The sequence below is a fragment of the Alnus glutinosa genome, chromosome 9 (assembly GCF_958979055.1).
Source record: "Alnus glutinosa chromosome 9, dhAlnGlut1.1, whole genome shotgun sequence".
NCBI lineage: Eukaryota > Viridiplantae > Streptophyta > Magnoliopsida > Fagales > Betulaceae > Alnus > Alnus glutinosa.
Window position 1 is genome coordinate 19,710,391 of NC_084894.1, and position 21,429 is coordinate 19,731,819.

The following is a 21,429-nucleotide window of genomic DNA, read 5'->3' on the forward strand; positions in this document are numbered from 1 at the left end:
TTTTATTTAATTATTTTGCTTTTAATAAAGATGAGATCGATAGATGAACATGGTTTTGCGTTTTTTTCTTTTAACCGGTAGCAACGTACAACATCAAGAGACCACCAATCATTAAGAGAGAGAGAGAGAGAGAGAGGGGAAAAGGACCTTTTTGAGCTAACTTCTATGACAAGTTTGAAGAAAATATCTACTTTAGAGGAGTTTGTTGCATATATATATATATATATATACACAATCATCATTATTACACAAGAATTAATATGAGCTTCACTATGTATCAAACAAATCATTAGACTGTGGGAGATCATTATGATAACGTTAATCTAGTGGTAAGACCAGGTTTGTTCATCTTTATCATGATGTTTGAATTTTCTCTTATCTTGTCTGGTGGTAGAGTTACCCTTGAGACTTGAGACTTGAGACTTGAGAGGAGTGCTTGAACACCATGCATGGGCGGCTGGGCCACAACGTATGCCAAGAAAGCATGTTGTATTATTGTTGTTGATTTGGTGATATTTCCATTCCACCATCGGTGGTGGAGTTAGGATTTTGATTTAGGGGTTATCAATTTTTATTTATTTATTTATTTTTAATGAATGAAAAAAAAAAAATTAAAGTTGAACAAAAAAAAAATATTAAAACAATAACAAGAATGATCTTCGGATTTGGCCGGTCTCTATCATTAGAATGTTAATCATAAACTTTTTCTTTAGCAAGGATGTAGTGGTAGATTTGTTAAAAATCTACCTCAATATGAGCTCATTTAGAATTTAATTGGAGCTCAATAAAATTATTGTTGTTCTCCATAATTTTAAGTAACTACAATTATATATTTTATTTAATTAAAATATAAAACAAATATTATATATATTCATAAACAATTAAATATAAAAACAATTATAAAAAAGAGCAATCTAAATATATATATATATATATATATATATGTAAAATTATTACTTTAAACAAGTAATCTAAATATAAAAATTTGATTACATACCTAACATTTTTAAGAAAAAATTGATTTATAGTTTTAACGATTGAAACTTGAAGGCTTAATTTGAATCATAAAATGTTGAAGTTGAAAGAAATATCGCAAGAAGAAATCACAAATTTTTCTAATTCTATCCAATGTCAAATAGCACTAGATTACTCGAAGAAATATAAGAAAAAATAATAATAATAATAATAACATTCGGCGATCAAGTTGACAAATTTTGGCTCTGCCTTTCGGCGCGCGTGATGTTGAGGATCATGTTGACAATCAAGCAACCCTTAGCCACATGTGATATTTTCATTTGCCTTTCATCACTACTGCCGATCTTTTGTGGTTATTTGCTGCTTCACGGCACTCGTCGTAGGTGCCAGGGACGGATCTAAGGGGAGCTGGCAGGGGCCATGGTCCCCCTCTCAATTCCAAAAAAGAAAAAAAAAATATTAGGTAAAAAAAAAAAATTAGCCTATATATACTGACCTTTATCAACAAATTTTTTTAACCCTTGACCCTTGCCCATAAGAGCTTTTGCCTCTGTCCCTGGTAGGCGCGTGAAGATCACGTGCCGGTGTACACCACCGTCCTCCGCCACGCCATCCATCGATGCTACTATTTCGTGTTTTTATTTGTTGTCTTTTAAATTTTTCTTGTAATTTTCTATTCCCTGTGTTTCTTTTTGTGGCTAGTTTTTTGTGTTGGCATTTTTCTACTAGTAGTGTTGTAAACACTTCTGGGTTTCATTCCGTTTACGAAACTAAGCAACTTTGTTGGCATTATCGGTTACTTTGATAGGCCGGGTCATTTATTAACTCATTCCCGACTGCTCTTATGAAGGCTCTAGCGCATTTATATTTTATTTTCGTGTAATTTTCCTTTTGTTGGGTTTTTTTTTTTCACCTTTTCCCCTCTCCCAGTTTGAATAGGAAAAATAAAAAAGCTAACAAATGTTGGCTCTGTTTGGTAACCACTATCCCTTCCACTCCCGGCCCTTATTTTCACTTCTCCTAAAAAAAAAAAAAAAAATCAACTTCAAAACATTCTAATTTTTATTTTTATTTTTCATTTTTTGTATTACATCAATAATTTTTTACCACTACAAAATAGAACTTTTTTACTTTTTCATACAAATTTTTTATACTTTATATTATATCAATCACTTCTTATTACTATTAAAAAACAAAACTAACCTCAAAAACCTTAACCAAACACAAGCACACGAGTAATCCTAATGTTGATCACCTCACAAAACACATATAGGTTTCAGTGCCTTGTTTGGGAAAAAGTATACAGACCCCATTTAACTACAACTCAATTGTTAATGTGCCTCCCAAACTCTAATGGTGTCGATGTCTCCCCTTAAACTACTAAGCAATGTCAATGTCCCCCAATGACAAAAATACTATTCATAAAATTATTAAAAATATTAAAATTATATAAAAACAAAGCAAAAAAAAACAAAATTTATTTTTTATTGTTAAAAAAAAAAAATTAAAATAATTTTTTTTTTTTAAAAAAAAAAAACAATGTTTTTCATTTTTTGAATTTTTTTTTTTTTAGATTTTGTTTTATATAATTTCAATTTGGGACAACCCCTTGGATTTTCATTTTTCTCTTTTTTTTTAATTTTTTTTTTCAATCTTTCAAAAAGTTTTTTTTTTCTTCAAATTTATAAAGATATATTTGTCTTATTGACATTTTTTTTAGGGTTATTTTTGTCTTTTTGTTGTCTTTATGGGGGACATTGACATTTTTTAGTAGTTTAAGGAGGGGCATTCATACTATTGATAGTTTAGACATTGACAATAGAATGGTAGTTTGAGGGAATGTGTACTTTTCCTTTTCTTTTCTTTTTAATAAAAAAAAGTACACAAATCAAAGTTAAAGTAGCACAGATTTCAAAAAAAATATATAAACAAAGTCGATGCAGTTTTAAAGCTGTGCCTTACTGCCTAGTTATTTAAACGGTGCGTTCATCTTCAATCTTGGTATCTTCTTCAACCTTCGTAAGTTTTTGTACCTAATTACAGAAAACTCTAAAATAATGATAGAAAAAAGAAATTTGCCCCTGATGAGTTGGTGAGGGAGGGCAACCAGGACACAAGTAGGAATTCTACCAAGAGTAAGAAAAAAATTTGGGAGGTAGGGGGCATTTGACCCCTTTCGGCCCCCCCTCCCTCCACCCCTGCCCACCCTCAGTTCCACCTTTGTAGACTTTTTCCTGTTTGCTTTAGAGTGGAGATTGGAATAGAGGTTAAGGTATTAAGGTCTTTTTCCTTTTTCTATTTATATAAATAAAGCAAATAAGGTAGTCTTCTTCTTCTTCTTCTTCATTTTTTTTTTTTTTTTTTTTTTGTCTTCAGTTGAAGATGAAGACGAAGAACATATTTTCATCATTGAAGGAAATTCTCTTCGTACATGAAGATCTGTTTTTATTCTTCCCCTTCTGTCTAATTCCAACTCCAATATTTCGAAGGTAGAGTCGGATTGAAAATCATGTTGAATATAAGTTCTTTCAAAATTTACTATTTGTCCCTCTCTTAGTGGTGTTCCAAAAATGTCTGCAATTGAGTAAATATCTCTACGAACGAATGGATCAATTGAATTGGAAAATGGAAAGATTTGTACAAGTTATACATTTCTTCACCATTTTGTGAAAAATAGTTAAGTATGAATATGTTAGACCTATGACTTGATTGGTGAAATAGTATCTAAAAAAAACCATGTTTTTTTTTCCACTGCACAAAGAAAAAGATTTGTTGCACATGAACAAGATATTGAGGAATTGTTCATACGTAAAATCACAATTATTGATGCAGGCGTTTTCCACATAAAAATAGAATCTTTTGTTACAATCGAAGCAAAAGTGATGTGTATAATTCAAGATTGATGCCAGAAAAGCCATTTTCAACCAGATAGAGAGGGATGAGAAATATATTAAGATAGAAATGTCAAAACATAAATGAGAAATATATTAAGATTGAAAATAAAATTAATATATATATATATATATATATATATTGGGAATAATCCCTTAAGTCGGGGGTGACAAGTCCACTTCAGTTACCATCCTTCAAAGGCCTTTCCATAAGGTTTTGGGCCCCAAGGCCTGAACCGGCCCGTAAAAGAATTGTGGGCCACAAGCCCGGAAGCGCATAGCAGGCAACCCATTATGGGACCAACGTGAATTTAATGCGCCGAAAGCGCACATTGACCACAGCAGTGTAAAAGGAGTACGGAAACCTATATACTCCCTATGGTATAGGGGCGCCAGAATATCTCCTGCAGTGCAGAAATATCCCTCGCACACCGGGATGTCCCTACCAATACAGAGAAGTGACAGTGGACGATACAAGAATATCCCTGGCACACCAAGGTGTCCCTGCCAATGCGTAACAGTGGAAGGCGCAGGGATATTCCTACAGGTGCAATAAATGCAAGCAAAGATGCATTTCTTAATAAGGAAGAAAGACCGAAAACATATAGGCCTATAAATACAGCCCATTCTAGGTATGAGAGACACAAGCTTTTTAAACTCCATCAAAATTACTCTCAATCTTGCTATCTAACTTAAGCATTGGAGGGAGGAACTCTGATCAACCCCCGGAGTATTATCTTGAGCCTTGCAAGTATTGTAGTGCCCGGACGGCAAAACCATTGATGAAGAGTGAGTTGTCATGGCCATAACAGAAACTGTACTAACAGTTTGGCACTGTCTGTGGGAAAGTGTTCTTCATTCTCATTAAAAAAAAAAAAAAAAAAAAAAAAAAAAAAAAAAATCGGAATGGCAGTGACCACCCACTCCAACGGCCAAGTCATCAAACCAAGAAGACCGGCACCAAATTCAACGGCTCAATCAAACCCACCTCTGAAAGGCTAGAATGGTCCACCACCACATGTGCGTATCCCTCCCTCTAACAATGCGGGATGCAACTACGCTGTGGCATTGGAGGACCGGGTAGCTTTCTTAACGAAGTAAAACATGGAGCTACTCCTCCGAATCCCTAAGCAATCTCAATCCGAGGTTATCCGGGAAGTGACGGAGGAGCATAGCAGCCGGGTGAATAGCCGAACCCATCACAAGGACTACCTCGACAGAGAGGATCGCTAGAAGGCGAGCCCTGATGAGTGTCAAATATTGTATATTTAGACCCCTTAATTCACATTTGTTAAACCTTTAGCTTTGTTATTTTTTAATGTTTTTGGTTAGTTTTTGTATTTTGGTATTTTTCAGATCATTGAGAGAAAACGGCAATTTTAAAGTGAAAAAATGCAAAGTTTGGAAGGAAGCACAAAGTCAAAATCGGATTGAATTAAATTTCACATTTTGCACAAGTCATAGTATTTTGATCATAACTTTCAGCTTAAGTATTGGATTAAAGTGAAATCAGCGGCGTTGGAAAGCTAATTCAAAATGATACAAATAATTTTGAAATAAAATTTTCTTAATTCGAATGTCTGCTATGTCATAAGTTCCCCGCAATATAAAAACCAGAATTTCCTTGTTCCTGGCGGCTGCAGACACTCCAAACCCATGCATTCTTTTATCTTATTAGAGTTTTTGAGGGATAAATGTGTCATTTTGTAAAAATTGGGTTTAACCTAATTTTCTGCTATAAATACCCCATGCTATGCACCACTTAGGACACACATCCCAACATTGTACATAGCAGCAGCTGGGTTCTTTGGCTTCTATTCTTTGTAAGTTTTTATTTTTATGTTCTTAATAAAATTTAATATTTTCTTCTTAGTGATGAGTTTCTAATTTTTTTAACTAAGGTTGAGGATGAAACCTCACATTTGAAGAGCAACAATATTTTCATGAGAGTTTATGCTATCCGATTTTATTGGGTTTAATATTTCCAATGTTCTACTTCTTTTCAATTATTGAGATGATTTCTTGGATATCTATTGTGATTTCTGGATACATGTAATGATTTGAGATAAGTCTCATTTAATTGATTGCTTGAATTTTTCATTTATTAAAACATTGGATATGCATTGTGTTTTGTTCTACAGATACATTTGATGATTTGGTTTAAACCGGATATCTTTTGTGATTTGTGCAAAGAACAGATTCATTGAATGATTTAATTAATTTTTGAAGCATAGTAGAACATCCATAGGATTTGTACGATGAGAACTTCGGATATGTATTGACGAACATGAGAATATGTTGTTGTGAGTTGGTGAGTGTGGATTCTAAAACCTTAGTACATTTTCTTTTGTTTTATTTTTCTTTTATTCACAAAACCCCAAAATTCGGAACTAGGTTAAAATATAATTAGTTTAAATATAAATTAATTTTTGCAACACAATTCTCTGTGGATTCGACCTCGCACTTGCACATACACTATATTGGAAACGATTCGTGCACTTGCGAGTATTAAAATTTGCACATCAAGCCCCCGAAATTACATAACCCTAGGGCTAATGCAACAAGGGGTCCAAAAGGAGCTACCATTTCCTTCGCACAGCCGCCTGACAACTTAGACAAAAAGATCGCCAACTTAGAGAGGCAGAGCGCAAGCATGGCCCGGGAGATGGGGCAAAAAGACAAGGGCAAAGTTGCTGTGGTAGATAGGCTCTTGACGGGATCCAGCACCCTGTTCACCCGACGACTGGTTGGGTACCATTTGCCTGAAAAATTTAAAGTCCTGCAGATCCAGAGTTATGCCGGGACCGAGGATCCGGTCGAGCACCTGGAGTACTTCCTAGTCCACCTCGACCTTTACGATACCCCAGAAGAAGTCGCTTGCCAGGCATTCACATTGACCTTAACTGGGAATGCCCAGGACTGGTTCAGAAGGCGGTAAGGGTCCATTGACTCGTTCGAAGCATTTGGTAGAGAATTCTTGGGGCAATTCATGGCGGCCCAGACGAACAAGAAACCCTCAAGGTACTTGCTCACACTGCAACAAAAGGGTGGAGAGACCCTTAAAGATTTTGTGGCCCGCTTCAATACGAAGAAGATGGCGGTGGAGGATCCGACTGATGATATGGTCTACGTAGCCCTCTATCAGGGGTTGTTGCCGGAGGAACCGCTGATGAAGAAGTTGGATAGGAAGCAGTTAGCTACCTTGTAGGGATTGATGGACAAAGTCGAAGAGTTCATCAACCAAGAGGAGACCCTTAAGGCGATGATCAGTGCAAGGAAGCCTTAAGAATCAGCCTTGGACAAGAAGAAGGAAGCGAAGAAAGCCGGGAAGGAGGAGCTGAACCCGGTCAAGAGATTTGCAGATTAAAACTTCACTCCTATCAACGTGAGAGTGGCTGATGTTATCACCGTGATGAAGGGAGACCTGAAGTTTCGTCAACCTCCGAAGATAATAGGGGCTCCTTCTCCCCGTAACAGGGACAAGTATTGCAAATACCATGCAGCAATGAGCCACACTACCAAAAGGTGTATAGCCCAAAGGATGTTGATATAGAAGTTCATTAGGAATGGGAAGTTAAACCGGTTCATAGTATAGCAGCTGGTCCAGCAGGCAAACGACCAGCCCAGAGACCATTAGAATTATAAGGCTCGGGAATACCTGCCTAGGGATAGGCAACCTCAGGATGATCATTCTCGAGAGCCTCCCCGACATCATGACAAGGAGTGGGATGAAGCCTGTCCAGACCTTCGAGAATGGAGAGATGATTGTGACGGTCAAGAAGCAAGAGCTAGCGTTCGTGGGAGCCGATCAAGTAGAAAATAGTTACGGAGATCTGGAGTATATTTGGCAAATTCACAGGAAGAGGCGAGTTCAACTCATCAAGGAAGGCCTACGCTCGACAGGTGAAAAACCCGAAATTGTACACGATAGAAAGGCCCCAAAAGCTTCAAAGGAGAGAATCCCCGGTGATAGGATTCTCAGATAATGACTATGAAGGAATCTCCTAGCCCCACAACGACGCCTTGGTGGTTGCGCTAACAATAGCAAACCATAACGTCCATTAGGTTTCGGTAGATATTGGGAGTTCGGCTGACATATTATACTAGTAGGTATTTGAAAGGCTGAAGTTAAGCCGAGGTAAAATAGTCCCAACCAACTTTCCGTTAATGGGATTTGCGAGTGAATTGGTGCACCCAGTAGGATCAATTGAACTTTCGCTGACAACCAGGTCAATCCCGAAGCAGGTGACTGTGATGGTCAAATTCTTGCTGGTAGACTGCCCGTCAGCGTACAACACCATTATTAGGAGGACGATTCTTAACCAGCTTGAAGTTGTGACCTCCACCCCGCACTTCAAAATGAAGTTCCCCACCGAGAATGGAGTTCGTGAAGTTAGAGGCGACCAGTGGGTGGCCCAAAACTATTATAACATGACTTTGAATGACGCCCCGAAAAGAGACACCTCTGAGGCGGGATGTAGCACGCCAAGATAACGATTATTCAGGCAAAACAGTGTTTTCGCTTGCAGCCACACTGACGGGCCGATAGTAGACCCTCCCGTCAGGGTTTACGAAAAGTGACACTTGCCACTCGCGACCCTGTGGTCGGAAAGCTAGGACTCGAATGGGAAGGTCTTTATCAAGTGATCAGATACCAAAAATCGGGTGCCTACTACCTTCGAATGGTCAGCAGAAAGCCTCTATCTCGACCTTGGAACATCGAGCATTTAAAGAGATATTATTAGTAAGGTCAGACATTTTGTTTTCCTTACTGATTCATGTATTTCAGTTTCTGTTATTGTTACTGTGTATCGACATCAATAAAATGAGGAATCTTCTGAAGCATTTGTTAGTTTTTTTTTTATTATTATTAAAAAAAAAAATGAAGGAGGAGATAACCGTTATAAAAAATTGAACGGGGAGACAACCTCTAAAAAAAATCGGACAAGACAGCAAGACCACTCAGAAAACCCCATCGTTTGGCGACTAGGGAACATGGTTGGACTGTAAACATGGAGAGAATCATAACAGAAAGGCATTCTTCATTTCTCAAAGAAGGGCCGGGTTTTCACCCTAGTACAGGGTCTTCTCGGCCCGGGATTTCTCAAACTTAGATTTTTATGAAAAACCAAGTCTTGAAGGAGGGGCGGGTTTTCACCCTAGTATAGGGTCTTCCGAGCCCACGTTCTCTCAAACTTGGTTTTTTTTCTCAAAAACCAAGTCTCGAACGAGGGCCAAGTTTTCCCCCTAGTATAGGGTCTTCCCGGCCTAAGATCTGACCCATGAAAAGTTTTAAATTTTTCCGACCCATGCATTTCATTTTATTTTTCTTAGCTGAATGTCAATATGCAGCCCCAGTTATGGGGGTTAGGAAAAAAAAAAAAACAACAACAACAACAACAACTATACAAGAAGACAAGTCAGAAGAGTATTCTTCATTTGTTCAGAAAATCCAAAACATTACAACAAAAACAAAAAATGACAGAAAGAAAAAATAGGAGGCACAATCAAGGCCTAGGAGCAGCCTCGTCCCCGGAAGACTCTTCGAGGTTAGTAGGAGGCAGGGGAATCTCAACTTCTTGTGAACTACATTCACGGGAACATCGGGGAAGCAGCTCCGTCCTAACTGCTGCCATTTCCTCCCCCACTTCCACAAGTACCGGCAAGAAGTCTGCTTCAATAGTGGCCGAGTTGAACTCGTGCTGATCCAGGATTAGGGTCCTAAAAGCCTCGAAACCCCAGTTGAATCCTCGGACCCATGCCATGTCCCGGAAACAAGGAACAAAAGTCAACTGCTTCATCGCCTGGAGAGCCTTCGCCTTTTAATGTTCGTACTTTAGCTTGAGTCTCTGGCAGGCTCTCTCGGACTCTTACAGTGAGACCTTTGCGACCTTTGAAATAGCTTTGGCATTCGCTTGCACTTTTTCAGCATTTGCCCGAGCTGTCTCAGTTTTCGCCCGGGCTCCCTTTGACTCACCTAGCCGGGTCTCTAGGGCATCCTTGGCTTTCTCCGGCTTGTCCAGCTGGGTTCATAAGACGTTCGCGGTAGTCTCAATCTCAGCTAGTTGGATCCTTAGGTCGTCTGCCTCCTCCCAGGCGTTCTCAGACTCGGCCAGTCGAGCCTTCAAGTCTTCAATTTCCTTCACGACTTGGTCATGCTCCTCGGCTGCCTTGCAGACATCAGCATTAAACTTCTTCGCATCGGCCAACAATTGCATGTTAACCATGTTGGAGCTTTTCACCATTTCGTCCAACGCATTGGCCCGAAAAGTCTCCCCCTCATCCCAGGTGGCTTTCTCTTTGAGTACCCGATTCTCCTCAAGTAACTCACTAACCTAGGCGGTCTTCGCTATCAACTTCTGCTCTTTAGCCTCCAAGAGTCCCTTCAATTTCTCCACTCGATCGGAGGTCGCCATCATCAGATGTCGGAGCCTTGTGCTCTCTAAGGGTAGCTCCTTCCTCTCATCCTCAAAGTCATTGTAAAGCTCTACCCGACAAAGGATCGACTATAAAGAAAACAATTCGGGAGTTAGCCCCGGAAGAGGGAAAATAACTTGATACAAAAAGGATACGAAAAGCTAACCTTGATACTTTCGTGAAGAAGCATATCGACCATCCACTCAGGTGTCAGTCTCTCGGCCGCTACAAAGTGATCCCCAGGAAAAAGTTGGGTAAGGACATCGAGAGGGTGACCTTGTAGCCCCTCCTTGAGAGACCGGAGAAAAGGCGCCTTCGCCCGAAAGGCCTAGTCACTAGGGGGTCTCTATACACAGCACCGAAGATCCTGACAGCACCGAAAGATAGGGGAGTTGACGAAGGATTTGCCGGAAGTTCCTGGGTGACGTCACCCTCTGGTGGTGGGAGGCTGGAAAGGCAAGCCTTAGTTGAGACCAGCGCGTCCTCGGAACCACGGGGGTCACTAGGATTATTTCAAGGCCGCCCCCGGGGCAACAGGACGAGCTGAAACTTCAGGATTCCCCTACCTAGGAAAACCTGGTTGGGGGAAAGACTCCCTCGTCTCGGAAAGGATACTCCCAAGTTCCTGTAACTGGAGACCCAGCGGGGGTCTCTTTGGGGATTCCTCGACCTTTTCTTTCCCCTTGTCCGCCTTACACTTCCAACTAATCGGGGTCTCCTCCTCCTCATGATCATCCGAGTCCCGGTCGGAGGAGATAGTCACATCACCTTGGCTGCTCGGGATTGAACCAAAAATGGGTGCAAGTGCACCATCCAGGGGAAGGACGGGCACACCGACTAGGTCACTTTCATGCGCTTCAGCATCAACGCGCTCCAGTCCGATTGTATCTTGGCTCCCGGTAGCATCTTGGGTTTCTGATAGAATTCTAGCAATTCCTAATTAGTAAGTCTTATGCATTAAGCTATTTGACACACTAATAAATCTAGCATTTCCAAATTAAAGTGATTATTAACGTACCAGAATATTCCTTGCTTTAGGAAGTGGTAAACTTTCTTCCAAGAGGCAATTATAAAATAGAGAAACCGAACAAGAGAAAGCAAAGGCTGCATATCTCTACGAGGAAAAGGCAGGCAAAACAGGTGATAAAAAGGTTGTCGAGGAAACTCAGCATCTATAATTTATGGATAATTGTACCATTGGTATATGTGGTATGCTATAATTATTTTTAAACCATAGAGAGTGAAAAATAATTATGACATACTACAGGGACCAATGATGCAATTATTCCAATAATTTAAGTGACCCAGCAAATTTTCTGCGGGACCATGCCCAACATAAAGCGGGGAAAAAAACTCATTACCTATGGGTTGTGCAAACATTAATTCACGTAGAGAGAGGTAAATGAATAGAGCCCGAATAGATTTGGTCTTGCGTTTGGCTTGGATTAGTTTAGTTTAGACTTGGTTTAATTGAATAGAACTTAAAACAAAAAATTCAAGCTTGATTCGGTTCAACTCGTATAAGCTCGTATTACTTTATATTTTATTATTTAAAACTTTGTAATGAAAACATAATAAGTATTTTTTTAAAAAAAAAAAGTTATTCGTAAAGTAATGTATAAATTTAATTATTGTAAATGTGAGTCTAGATATAAATATGTATCTTTGTGTGTATACGAATGTGTGTGTCTATATATATATTATAAGATAAACATATAAAATTGAGTTTAAATTATTTAAGATTTGAGTTAATTTATCTAATTACTCAAACAATAAATCTTAACCATAATTAAATAACTAATAAATTAGATTAATTTTTTTTTTAAAAAAATATATGTATTAAACAATCACGACATTTACTTTATATCAACAACTAAATTAATAAATAGTTCGTGAACAAGTTCGAGCTCGTTCAAAAAATAAATGAACAGAAACTTGAACAAATTATCTAACTCAATAATAAATTTGAGCTCGACTCGATTAGAGCTCTATCCCCAACATTGAAATAATTTCACATTAAAACAGAAAGGGGGCACGGAGAAAGCCCCAATCCTACGTAGCACACATGACTCCTCGGCTGAAAACAACACAGTTGGAAGAAATGATTTGATTCATATACAACACAATCACAACAACCACACAACAACCCCTCACATGAGTGTGAGCCTCAGTGTGTGGGGTCCACCCTCATGTGAAGGGTTGTGTTGGTGTTGTAAATTTAACATTTTCCTTGGAAGAATCACACACCTAACAATTTCTTCTAACTCATTTGAATGCAGTAATTGGTTTCCGATTGGGTTTATTCTCCATATATATAATTTTTTAAAAAGAAAAAAAATGTTTTTTTATTTTTTTAAAAAAAGTGTTTCTACATGGGTCGGTGAAGATTCCATGGGCAAAAAAAAGCATATACCAGCTGAAGAATTAAGGCAAAATGCAAACGGACAGAATTCCAGCACTAGCTTTCTTATTGTAAAATTTTCGGTGAAGTATCTGGATGACGACAGTAGCCGTGATGGCATTTAGGTCATGCTCCCAATCACCCATGGTTAGCAGGTGGCTCTCACAGCTGCCTCTGTCCAGCCCCTTTATATAAGGTGATCGCGAGCCACTCCCTTTATTTGAAGAAATGTTTCGATTTCTAAAAGTTTTATAAATTTTTGCTCTTCAAATGATGTTGTCACCGGATTGTGATACATTTTTTAAAATAATATTATATAAGATTGTAATACATTATTTGGAAAGCAAATTTTAGAGAAAACTTTTGAAAAGTCTTAACATTTCTCTTCTAAGTAGTTTTATTCCTTAAAATAAAAAAATTTTGAAAAAAAATATGCAAAATATGAACTACAGCAGCTTCCTCATTTTAGATGAGGATGCTTGGGAAGCTATAGTGCTTTCCAATGTATTGGGAAGTACTGTAGCTTTCCAACATATTATTTTTTTTTAAAAAAAAAACGTTTCCCTCTCCTCTCTCCTCTCTTCTTCACGCATCATTATTCCTCGATCTAAAAAAACAGCTCTCTCTCTCTCCTCTCTCATTTTGTCCTCATTCCTCAACCTCAAAGAAGATGCAGACAAGAGAGAGAGAGAAGAGTTTATGGAAGAAAGAAAAAAAAAAAAAAGATAGACAAAATAGGAAGAAGATGGAGACGAGAGGGAGAGAAGACGAAAAAAAAAAAAAAAAAAAGAAAAAAAAAAAAAAAGAAGAAAGAAGAGAGACAGACGAGAGGGAGAACAAGACCAAAAAAAAAAAAAAAAAGAGAAAAAAGAAAGAAAGAAGAGAGACAGATGAGAGGGAGAAGAAGACGAAAAAAAAAAAAAATCTGAGAGAGAATCGGAAGAGAAAAAAAAAAAAAAAAGGTCTCAAAGAGAAAAAGAAAGAAGAAGAAGTGGAGGAGGAAAGTCTGCTATGAAATTAAAAAGAAAAAAAAAAGAAAAAGTAAAAGATAAAAAAAAATATTATTTTAATTTATAGGGAAAGATAAAATGAAGCTGTTGTGGGGTGTTTTTGTATAGGAAAAAAAAAGTGGTTTGGTTCTCTAAATTTTCTCTAAAATAGGAAAAATGGTTAGGAATCTGCTGCTAGTGCTCTAAGACAATCATGAGTCATACCCTATTGTGTTTGGCTTAGGTAGATTGTGCTCCTCATGTTTACTATCGCGAGAGCATTCTTAGAGCATTTTCGGTTAGTGGTGGAGCCAAAATTTTAGTTCATAAGGGTTAAAAATTAAAAAAAAATTAAAATAATAAAAAAAAAGAATTATTGAAACATTAAAAAATATAACTTACGAAATTATATATTTCTGACAATTAAAATAACAAATTATTATATATATTTACAAATAATTAATTTAAACTAGCAATCTTTGTTTGGGCTGTCCACCCATTTTGTGTTCTTTGTAATTTCTCCTTTTCCCCCTCTCTCATGGTGAATAGAAAAAATAATAATTTAAAAGCAATTGAAATATAAAGGCTTACATTTTTATTATTTACATACAAATTAAAAAATAAATCAATGTAAACATTTTGATTACATACTTAAGACTTTTCAAGAAAGAGAAATTGTCAACAAAAAATGACTAACATTTTGCTTTCTTTTTTTGTAGGCAAAACTTTTTACTGTACACCTTTAAAAAGAAAAAAGAAAAAAGAAAAAGGAAGCACGTGAATCGATGTACATTATAGAAATTGTTTCAAACTAGCAAATCTGCTGGGAGTTCTTTAGCAAATCTGAAATTGGCTATTATGAAGTTTAAGTTTTTTTTTTTTTTTTTTTCAATCCAGCAAATAAGACAGACTTACTATTTTTCTTATAGAATTAATAGTGAGCAGAGCCTATTCACTATTAATTCTATAACTGATAAAATATTGAGAAAAACTAAAATTAAAAAAAATATGATATTTACGTATTCCACTCTCTCTCATCTACCTTTCATTATAAAAGTGTATATAATAATGAATAACATGATTATTGAATACGAACGAAATATTGACAATTCTAGTGATATTGAATATGAACAAATCGATTAAACTCCCTATGTACAAATTTCTTACTAGCATACCCCTAAATTTCTAGAGTTCATTGAAAAGCATTTGAACATTAAAAACGGTCAAACTCATTCCCAACTGCAATTCGACCTTATAAAGCACATATGACAATTGCATGGTCAATCTTAAGAAATATTAGTCTTATTGTATGTTTCTAGTTGCTTTGTTTTCCTTTTTGCATTTTATTATTATTTTTTTTTGCTTTTTTATTTTTTTTTTTAAAAAAATGATCAATATATTGCCTTGTTTTTAGTTGTTTTGCTTTCATAAATTGTGTAATTTTACTAGAATATTGAACTGGTACAACATTCGTATGGTGTAGCTCAAAAAATTCATTGAGCGTTGACAAAAATATAATTAAAAAAATATGAGAAATAATATTTAATTGCAAGTAAATAGTAGAATAAAAAATCTATTAGAGAGAGTATAGGAAAAGTAGTAGCTAAAGTCGAGAGTTGTACTTTTTCAATATCTATTTTAGCTATTATTGTTGAAGATGCTTAGCCTTATCAAATTTTACTAGTCAAAATAGTTAAAAATCAATTTTATCTATTTTAGCCATTCATGTTTTTTAAAGCACTCCTAGTAGCCTCACTATTCTAGCTATCCACTATCACTATTATATTTAAATAATATTTTTTAAAATAAAGGTGGTGTGTGATGCATGAGAGAGAAAGAAAAAAATAAAAAATAATAATAAAAAGAAAAGAAAAGGAAAAAGAAAGAGATAAAGTTTTAATAGTTTTTTTACAATAGTGAGCACTGTTCACTCACCATTTGGTGAGGCTACTGAGAGTCTTTTTGGACAATTTCAATAAAATTTTTGGTGAGGCAACTAGAAATGCTCTGAATAGGTTGGGTAATCTAGTTCAACCACTTTTTTATTTTATTTTTTTAAAAAAAAAAAAAAAAAATTACTTGAAGGCTATAATTGTATTTTCATAACAATTTCTCTTATTTATTTGACGAGATGTTAGCATATGTCTTGAATTTAGAATGAGCCTAAATTCATGTCTCAAATCTATCAAATTTCTGAATATTTTGAGATAAAGTTTGCAAGGATGAAAGAAAAGGCAAATGGTATAACACCCAAATTGCTATACCATTCAAGTTGGAGTGATTGAGCGTTGCAACAAGCAAGCGTTTAACAGGCTCATTGGGTAGAAAGTAGTTAATTAAGATCTTCGCTTAATTAAAGCATTGTAAAACAATAGTAATGCTATAAAGAAAGACTCATGTCCTTTTTGAGTTTTCTCAAAATTAATCTGACTTTTAAAATTATCATTAGATCAAAATTCAATAATGATCTATCACACATCTTATGATAATTTTAAAAACCACATCAATTTTAAGAAAATTCAAAGAAGACATGAGTTTTCCTTTGAGTATTACTCTGTACAAAATAAGGTTTATATTAGTATTTTCAAATGGGTGGCCAAAATTGACTCTCAAAGCTGTTACTATTAGTATTTTCCAAAGCTTTAATTGAACATCTAGAAGAGAAGTTTCAGTTATTAAGTCCTTGGATATTTTGAAATTTTTTGCGTTATTTGTGTAAATATTTAACCTTCAATACATCTAAAAAAAAAAAAAATCTTCAAAATCTTCATTTTACGAACTAGCTCAAAAATCCATCGTATCCATCAAAATCTTCACCATCCATGTAGGAAACCAGTTACAAGGTACACAACAATTTCCTTAATTTTATTTCAATTACCACAAATTGTAATCAATTCATACAATTAATGTTGTAAGTCAAGAGGGTTAAATTAAACACTCTACATACAAAAAGAAGATAAGGGCCGGGATAAGGAGGATTAAACACAGCAAATGAGTTTCACTACTCTTATACAAGTTAAAATTAACATGCATATGACTTCTCAAACATTTTTATATTCCTCACATTTAACATATTCATTATCATCTAATTAAGATAACTTTTGGATTAACATAAACAAACCCGTCCAAAAAGGTAGAAGAAAGGGAGAGAGAAACAGATATATATATATATATATATAGATTGAAAATCATCTCAGTCCATCTGTAATATAAGAGTTATCATGGCTAAAATTCAACATAAAATCTAAGAAACCGTTGCCTAATATCACCAAGTCACCAACAATCCTTTCTAAGCATATATCTTCGCAACATTAGCGGATACGACACATTTTGCTGTTCTTTTTCCAAAAGCAAAACAAAAGCACGGGGTAGAGAAGCGTCATCATACTCCTAATCATCATCTTCTTCGGACATTACGTATAATGTTACGCTCATCCCAGATTGGACAGGAACAGGTTGGTTTTCCCTTCTTCCACTCAGCACCACAAGTGTAGCAAAACTGATATCCACATCTGGAAAAAGTAACAGAGAATGGCTGATTTGTAGTGACATTTTCTCTTGGGAAGTACAAAGACATGAACTTTGTAACAAAGATAAGGACAATAAATGAGAGAAAAATACCAAACAATATTCCACTCAATTTTGTGGTGGGGTTAGTAATTGGCCGGAAGGGAGAAGGGTAGATTCGAACTAAATAACGACCTCCGCTTCATAAGGCAAGGTTTCCGGCCAATTGAGCTACCCTTCGAGGTTACAAACACACATACATTTGCAACAATAAGAGCAAGAAAAAGTCAAATTGGAAGGAGGAATATAAGAAGTACCTGCAAGTGATGTGGTAGCAACCTTCGGCTAGTTCAACCATGTGGCTGCACTTCACACATTGGGGCCAACGTTTCGCCTTTGCAAGAGACTTGAGCTTTGCATCTTCTGATTGGGAATAAGGATTTGATCTTTTGTAATCATTGCAGGTCATTTCATAATGCCAAGGGACTTTGCAATTGATACAGAAATAGTAATCACATTTCATGCATCTTCTGACTCCTCCTTTGTCAGCAGCAATATATGCGGTCTTACTCTTAGTATATTTGAAAACCTCACTTTTCGACATTAGTGCTGAGCACCTGGGACGTGGGCAATAAACTTTCTCTGTAATAGGAATAGAAGATTCCTTCATGCGTTGGCTCCAGACCTCAACCAATTTCGGTGCCAAGAATTTCCCACAGCTATCAATATTCACCTCCGACTTACAGCCTTCATGAGGGCACTTCGCCACCATCCCGTTAAGCACCTTGGCCTCCACATGCTGTTTCATACATGAAAAGCAAAACCTGTGCAGGCAACCATCAACTGAAAACATCTTCTCAACATCTGCATCTTCAAAGCAAATTACACATGTCTCCTTCAAACTCTTGCCATTGCTACTCAAGGTAATTTGAGAAATTATAGCATCTCTTGCAGATTTAGATGCAAACTTAATATCGTTACGTGCCACAAGAGATGGGTTGCAACGAGTAAATTTTCTCTGAAGAAGAGCCACCTGATTGACTAATGTCGCAATCTTGCTCTGTTCTGGTCGTGCTCTACCTGTAACCTGTATTCAGAAATACAATGTCGATCACCTCTATCAATATTGTCACTAAGCACAAGTTTTAAATTAGAGTGAAGATAACTAGAATAAATTCCAGAATCTAAGCAAAGATGAAAGGTTTAAACAAACAAACAAACAAATTTCTATATCATTATCATAAGCACTGTGTATGTGTCAAATTTCTCATTAACAATCAAAACAAACAAACATTTCCGTAATCTTATTAATTTATAGGCTAAAAGAAGTAAATTACGAAACATTTAACAATGTAAAAATAAAGGTAATACTATTGACTCACATATTGGTAAATCACATAGTCATCACAGAAGAAGGTGAGCCTTTTCAAATTCAAGCTGAGAGCTTTATTAAGCCCTTCAATCAGAGCCTCCAGCTCAGCAACTTCATTGGTCACGACTTGACCATCCACGAACGCCTCCAGATTCTTCCTCACCTCCAACATCAGACTGTCCCTTGAATCGCAAATCGCGACCCCAGCTCCGGCCACGATGACCTTCATATCCCTAATCCTCTCTTCGCTCACCAACCCCTTTGAGTATAACCTGAAATACTCTGTGTCAACCAAAGCGGTCGACGATGACGAAGGGTCCATACGGTACGAACGGTGGTAATTGTCCCCGTCTTCTTCCCATTCCTCTTCGGGGATGTTGAGGATATCGCCCGCAAGCTTCCGATCGTGGATCCGACGGTCCATATCCTCCCGCATTTTCCTCATCTCCGCCTCACTTAGCTCGCTGTCCTCGAGCTCCTGCACGAACCTCTCCGCGTCTTGCAGCATAAGCGTCGCGGCGACGTCTAAAACGTCGTCATTGGAAGATGAAACAGCGTCGTTGGGCTGAAATGGTAGCGGTGGGGATGAACAGCGTGAGCTTGAAGGTTGGAGAGCAAGGGAGGCGCTCATGGCTTCTTGCATTTGGAGGTGATAGGCCAGGTTGAGGTCAGAGTCTAGGGTTTTCGCCTTCATGAGCACTTCGCGTTGCTCGGAGAGCGCGGCGTTGAGGTCGTCCCTTACTGTACTCTTGGCCATGGGTTCTTTGTTCTGAACTTTCTTTCACTTCTCTCGCTTAGAGTGTCGAGGGTTTTTCTCTCTGTTTTGGTTTTCAGAGATCGAGAACAAATTGCAAGGGAAACGAAAGGAGTAGCTTGCTAAACAAGGAAGTGAAAATTGTCAGAATATCAGATATCGTGATATTTAACGACGTTGGGGGCATTAAAATGGGTCCCACGTAAGCAATCACGTTCAAATAAGCTGCTAAATGGATTTATCAAAATTTCGTTTTATGAGGAGTAGTGGAGTACAAATCCCAAGTTTTACGGCACCTCAGCCAAATTCAGGGGATTTGATTTAAGAAATTTGTTATAATTGAGAAATAATTTTTGTATAATTTTTTTTTAAAATTAATTATTGGATATGTTTTTACGCATGTGGGTCATATATACTCTAGTTTATTTTTAAAAAGATTGTTAGAGTTGTACAACAGTTAAACAGCAAACATTATTCATTGTAATTATTGTTATCTCATATAAATCAGATTTTAAGGTAATTAAATTTGATTAATTTGATTATAATCAGATTTGATTCATGTATTGTGAATTAATCAATGAATAAAAGCAATATGTAACTCTTTGAACTTTTTTCTATAGATGTTGGTTATAAACCGAACCACGTAAAATTCATTGTGTTCTTATTTTATTATTCCGCTATTTTACTTGTCTTTATTTTCCATTCGATTTTGTTTTCTTTCATGGTATCAAAGCTATAAGCAGGGGCGGAGCCACCTTGGGGCTTGGGGGGGCCTAGCCGGGTTTTTTTTTTTTTTTTTTTTTTTTTTTTTTTTTTTTTTTCTCTTTTGATAGCTTTTCAAATTTCTTATGTATTTTTAGCTGAAATTTTAGTCGTTGTACATTGAAATGTGCTTATATATAATTGAGATTTGTAATCAGATATCTGCTGAGTTTCTCTACTGCATCTAAAAGCTAGATAGTTTATTCCTCTCATGCGATGAATTTATGTTCTATCCAAAGCTCACTCAAGGTAAAATTCTTTTATCACTAGTTTTTAACACTGAAAATTCTGTTAAGAGATTTATTATTATTATTATTATTATTATTATTTTACCTAGATGGTCAAATTGAACAACTCGCTAGTTGAACCTATAACCCATAAATTTTAGCATTCTTTTTAGGTTACAACATCAAGTATATAAATTAAAAAAATTTCTCAAAAAATATTGATATAAAAAAGATCGACTGCTAAATGTGCTATTAAACTGTTCTTACACTGGTCCCTATAGAAAGAGTCAGTAATCAAATCGTTACAGAAAGAGACGATCACTAACGGACTAAGTAAAAAAAAAAAGTGTTGTGACTTAGGGGGAGTGTATCAGATGAAGGTAACTAGGCCCTAGTAAGATAAGGTTTGATTTTTGACTAATTAAACAATAAATTTTCTATTTTTATAAAATTCAGTTGTTTTAAACCTTATCAGTGAACATGTTGCCTTATTAAGAAAGCTTTCACACACGACACGCATAATATGAGTTGAGTAAATTGATTAAAATTTCATATCTACAGAGAATTTTTTAACTCATAAATTACTTGACTCAATTATATGTTTGCATATTTTTGATTTACTATTTGATTGATTTACTATTTGACTGATTTACCAGTTCTAGATACATGCGTGTTTTGGAGTTAAACATTAAGGATTTTTTTTTTCCTCCTATTTTCAGAGTGGAAATAACTTCTATTCGGTGGTGGCAAAATCCACCACCTTTTTGCCCACCAATAGCAAGCTGACAAATCAGCATGAAACAAAAAAACACAAACATGTAAGTGTAGGCAAAAACACCGGATCATTGTACTCCACTAGTAGAAACAAAAATTGGAAGAAAAAGAAAACGAAAATCTACCTAAACTAGTAGAAAAATAAAATCAATTCAAACAAAAATCAATTTCCACAAAAAAACAATTCCCCGGCAACGGCGCCAAAAACTTGATGTGCAAATTTTAATACTCGCAAGCGCACGAATCGTTTGCAATATAGTGTATGTGCAAGTGCGAGATCGTATCCACAGGGAATTGCGTTGCAAAAATTAATTTCTATTTAAATTAATTCTATTTTAACCTAGTTCCGAATTTGGTGAA

At 36.3% G+C, this 21,429-nt stretch overlaps 1 protein-coding gene across 1 annotated transcript; it reads right to left on the bottom strand.

Annotated features, from left to right (window-relative positions):
• Positions 1–16,875: 16,875 nt before the first annotated feature.
• Positions 16,876–19,431, bottom strand: LOC133878280 (E3 ubiquitin-protein ligase RSL1-like). Its single transcript, XM_062316815.1, has 3 exons — positions 18,563–19,431; positions 17,498–18,267; positions 16,876–17,185 (listed from the first exon to the last, which is right to left on the bottom strand). Exons 1-3 carry the CDS (start codon positions 19,307–19,309, stop codon positions 17,071–17,073), a joined length of 1,632 nt encoding a protein of 543 aa, XP_062172799.1. The 5' UTR covers positions 19,310–19,431; the 3' UTR covers positions 16,876–17,070.
• Positions 19,432–21,429: the final 1,998 nt, after the last annotated feature.

What these genes read in the sequence shown, in the direction of transcription:
- LOC133878280 (XM_062316815.1), bottom strand. Translation starts at nt 19,309, where the DNA reads ATGGCCAAGAGTACAGTAAGGGACGACCTCAACGCCGCGCTCTCCGAG. An exon ending in ACTATGTGATTTACCAATAT is followed by an intron (nt 18,268 to 18,562) that starts GTGAGTCAATAG and finishes TTCTGAATACAG; the next exon opens with GTTACAGGTAGAGCACGACC. An exon ending in TGCTACCACATCACTTGCAG is followed by an intron (nt 17,186 to 17,497) that starts GTACTTCTTATA and finishes TACTTTTTCCAG; the next exon opens with ATGTGGATATCAGTTTTGCT.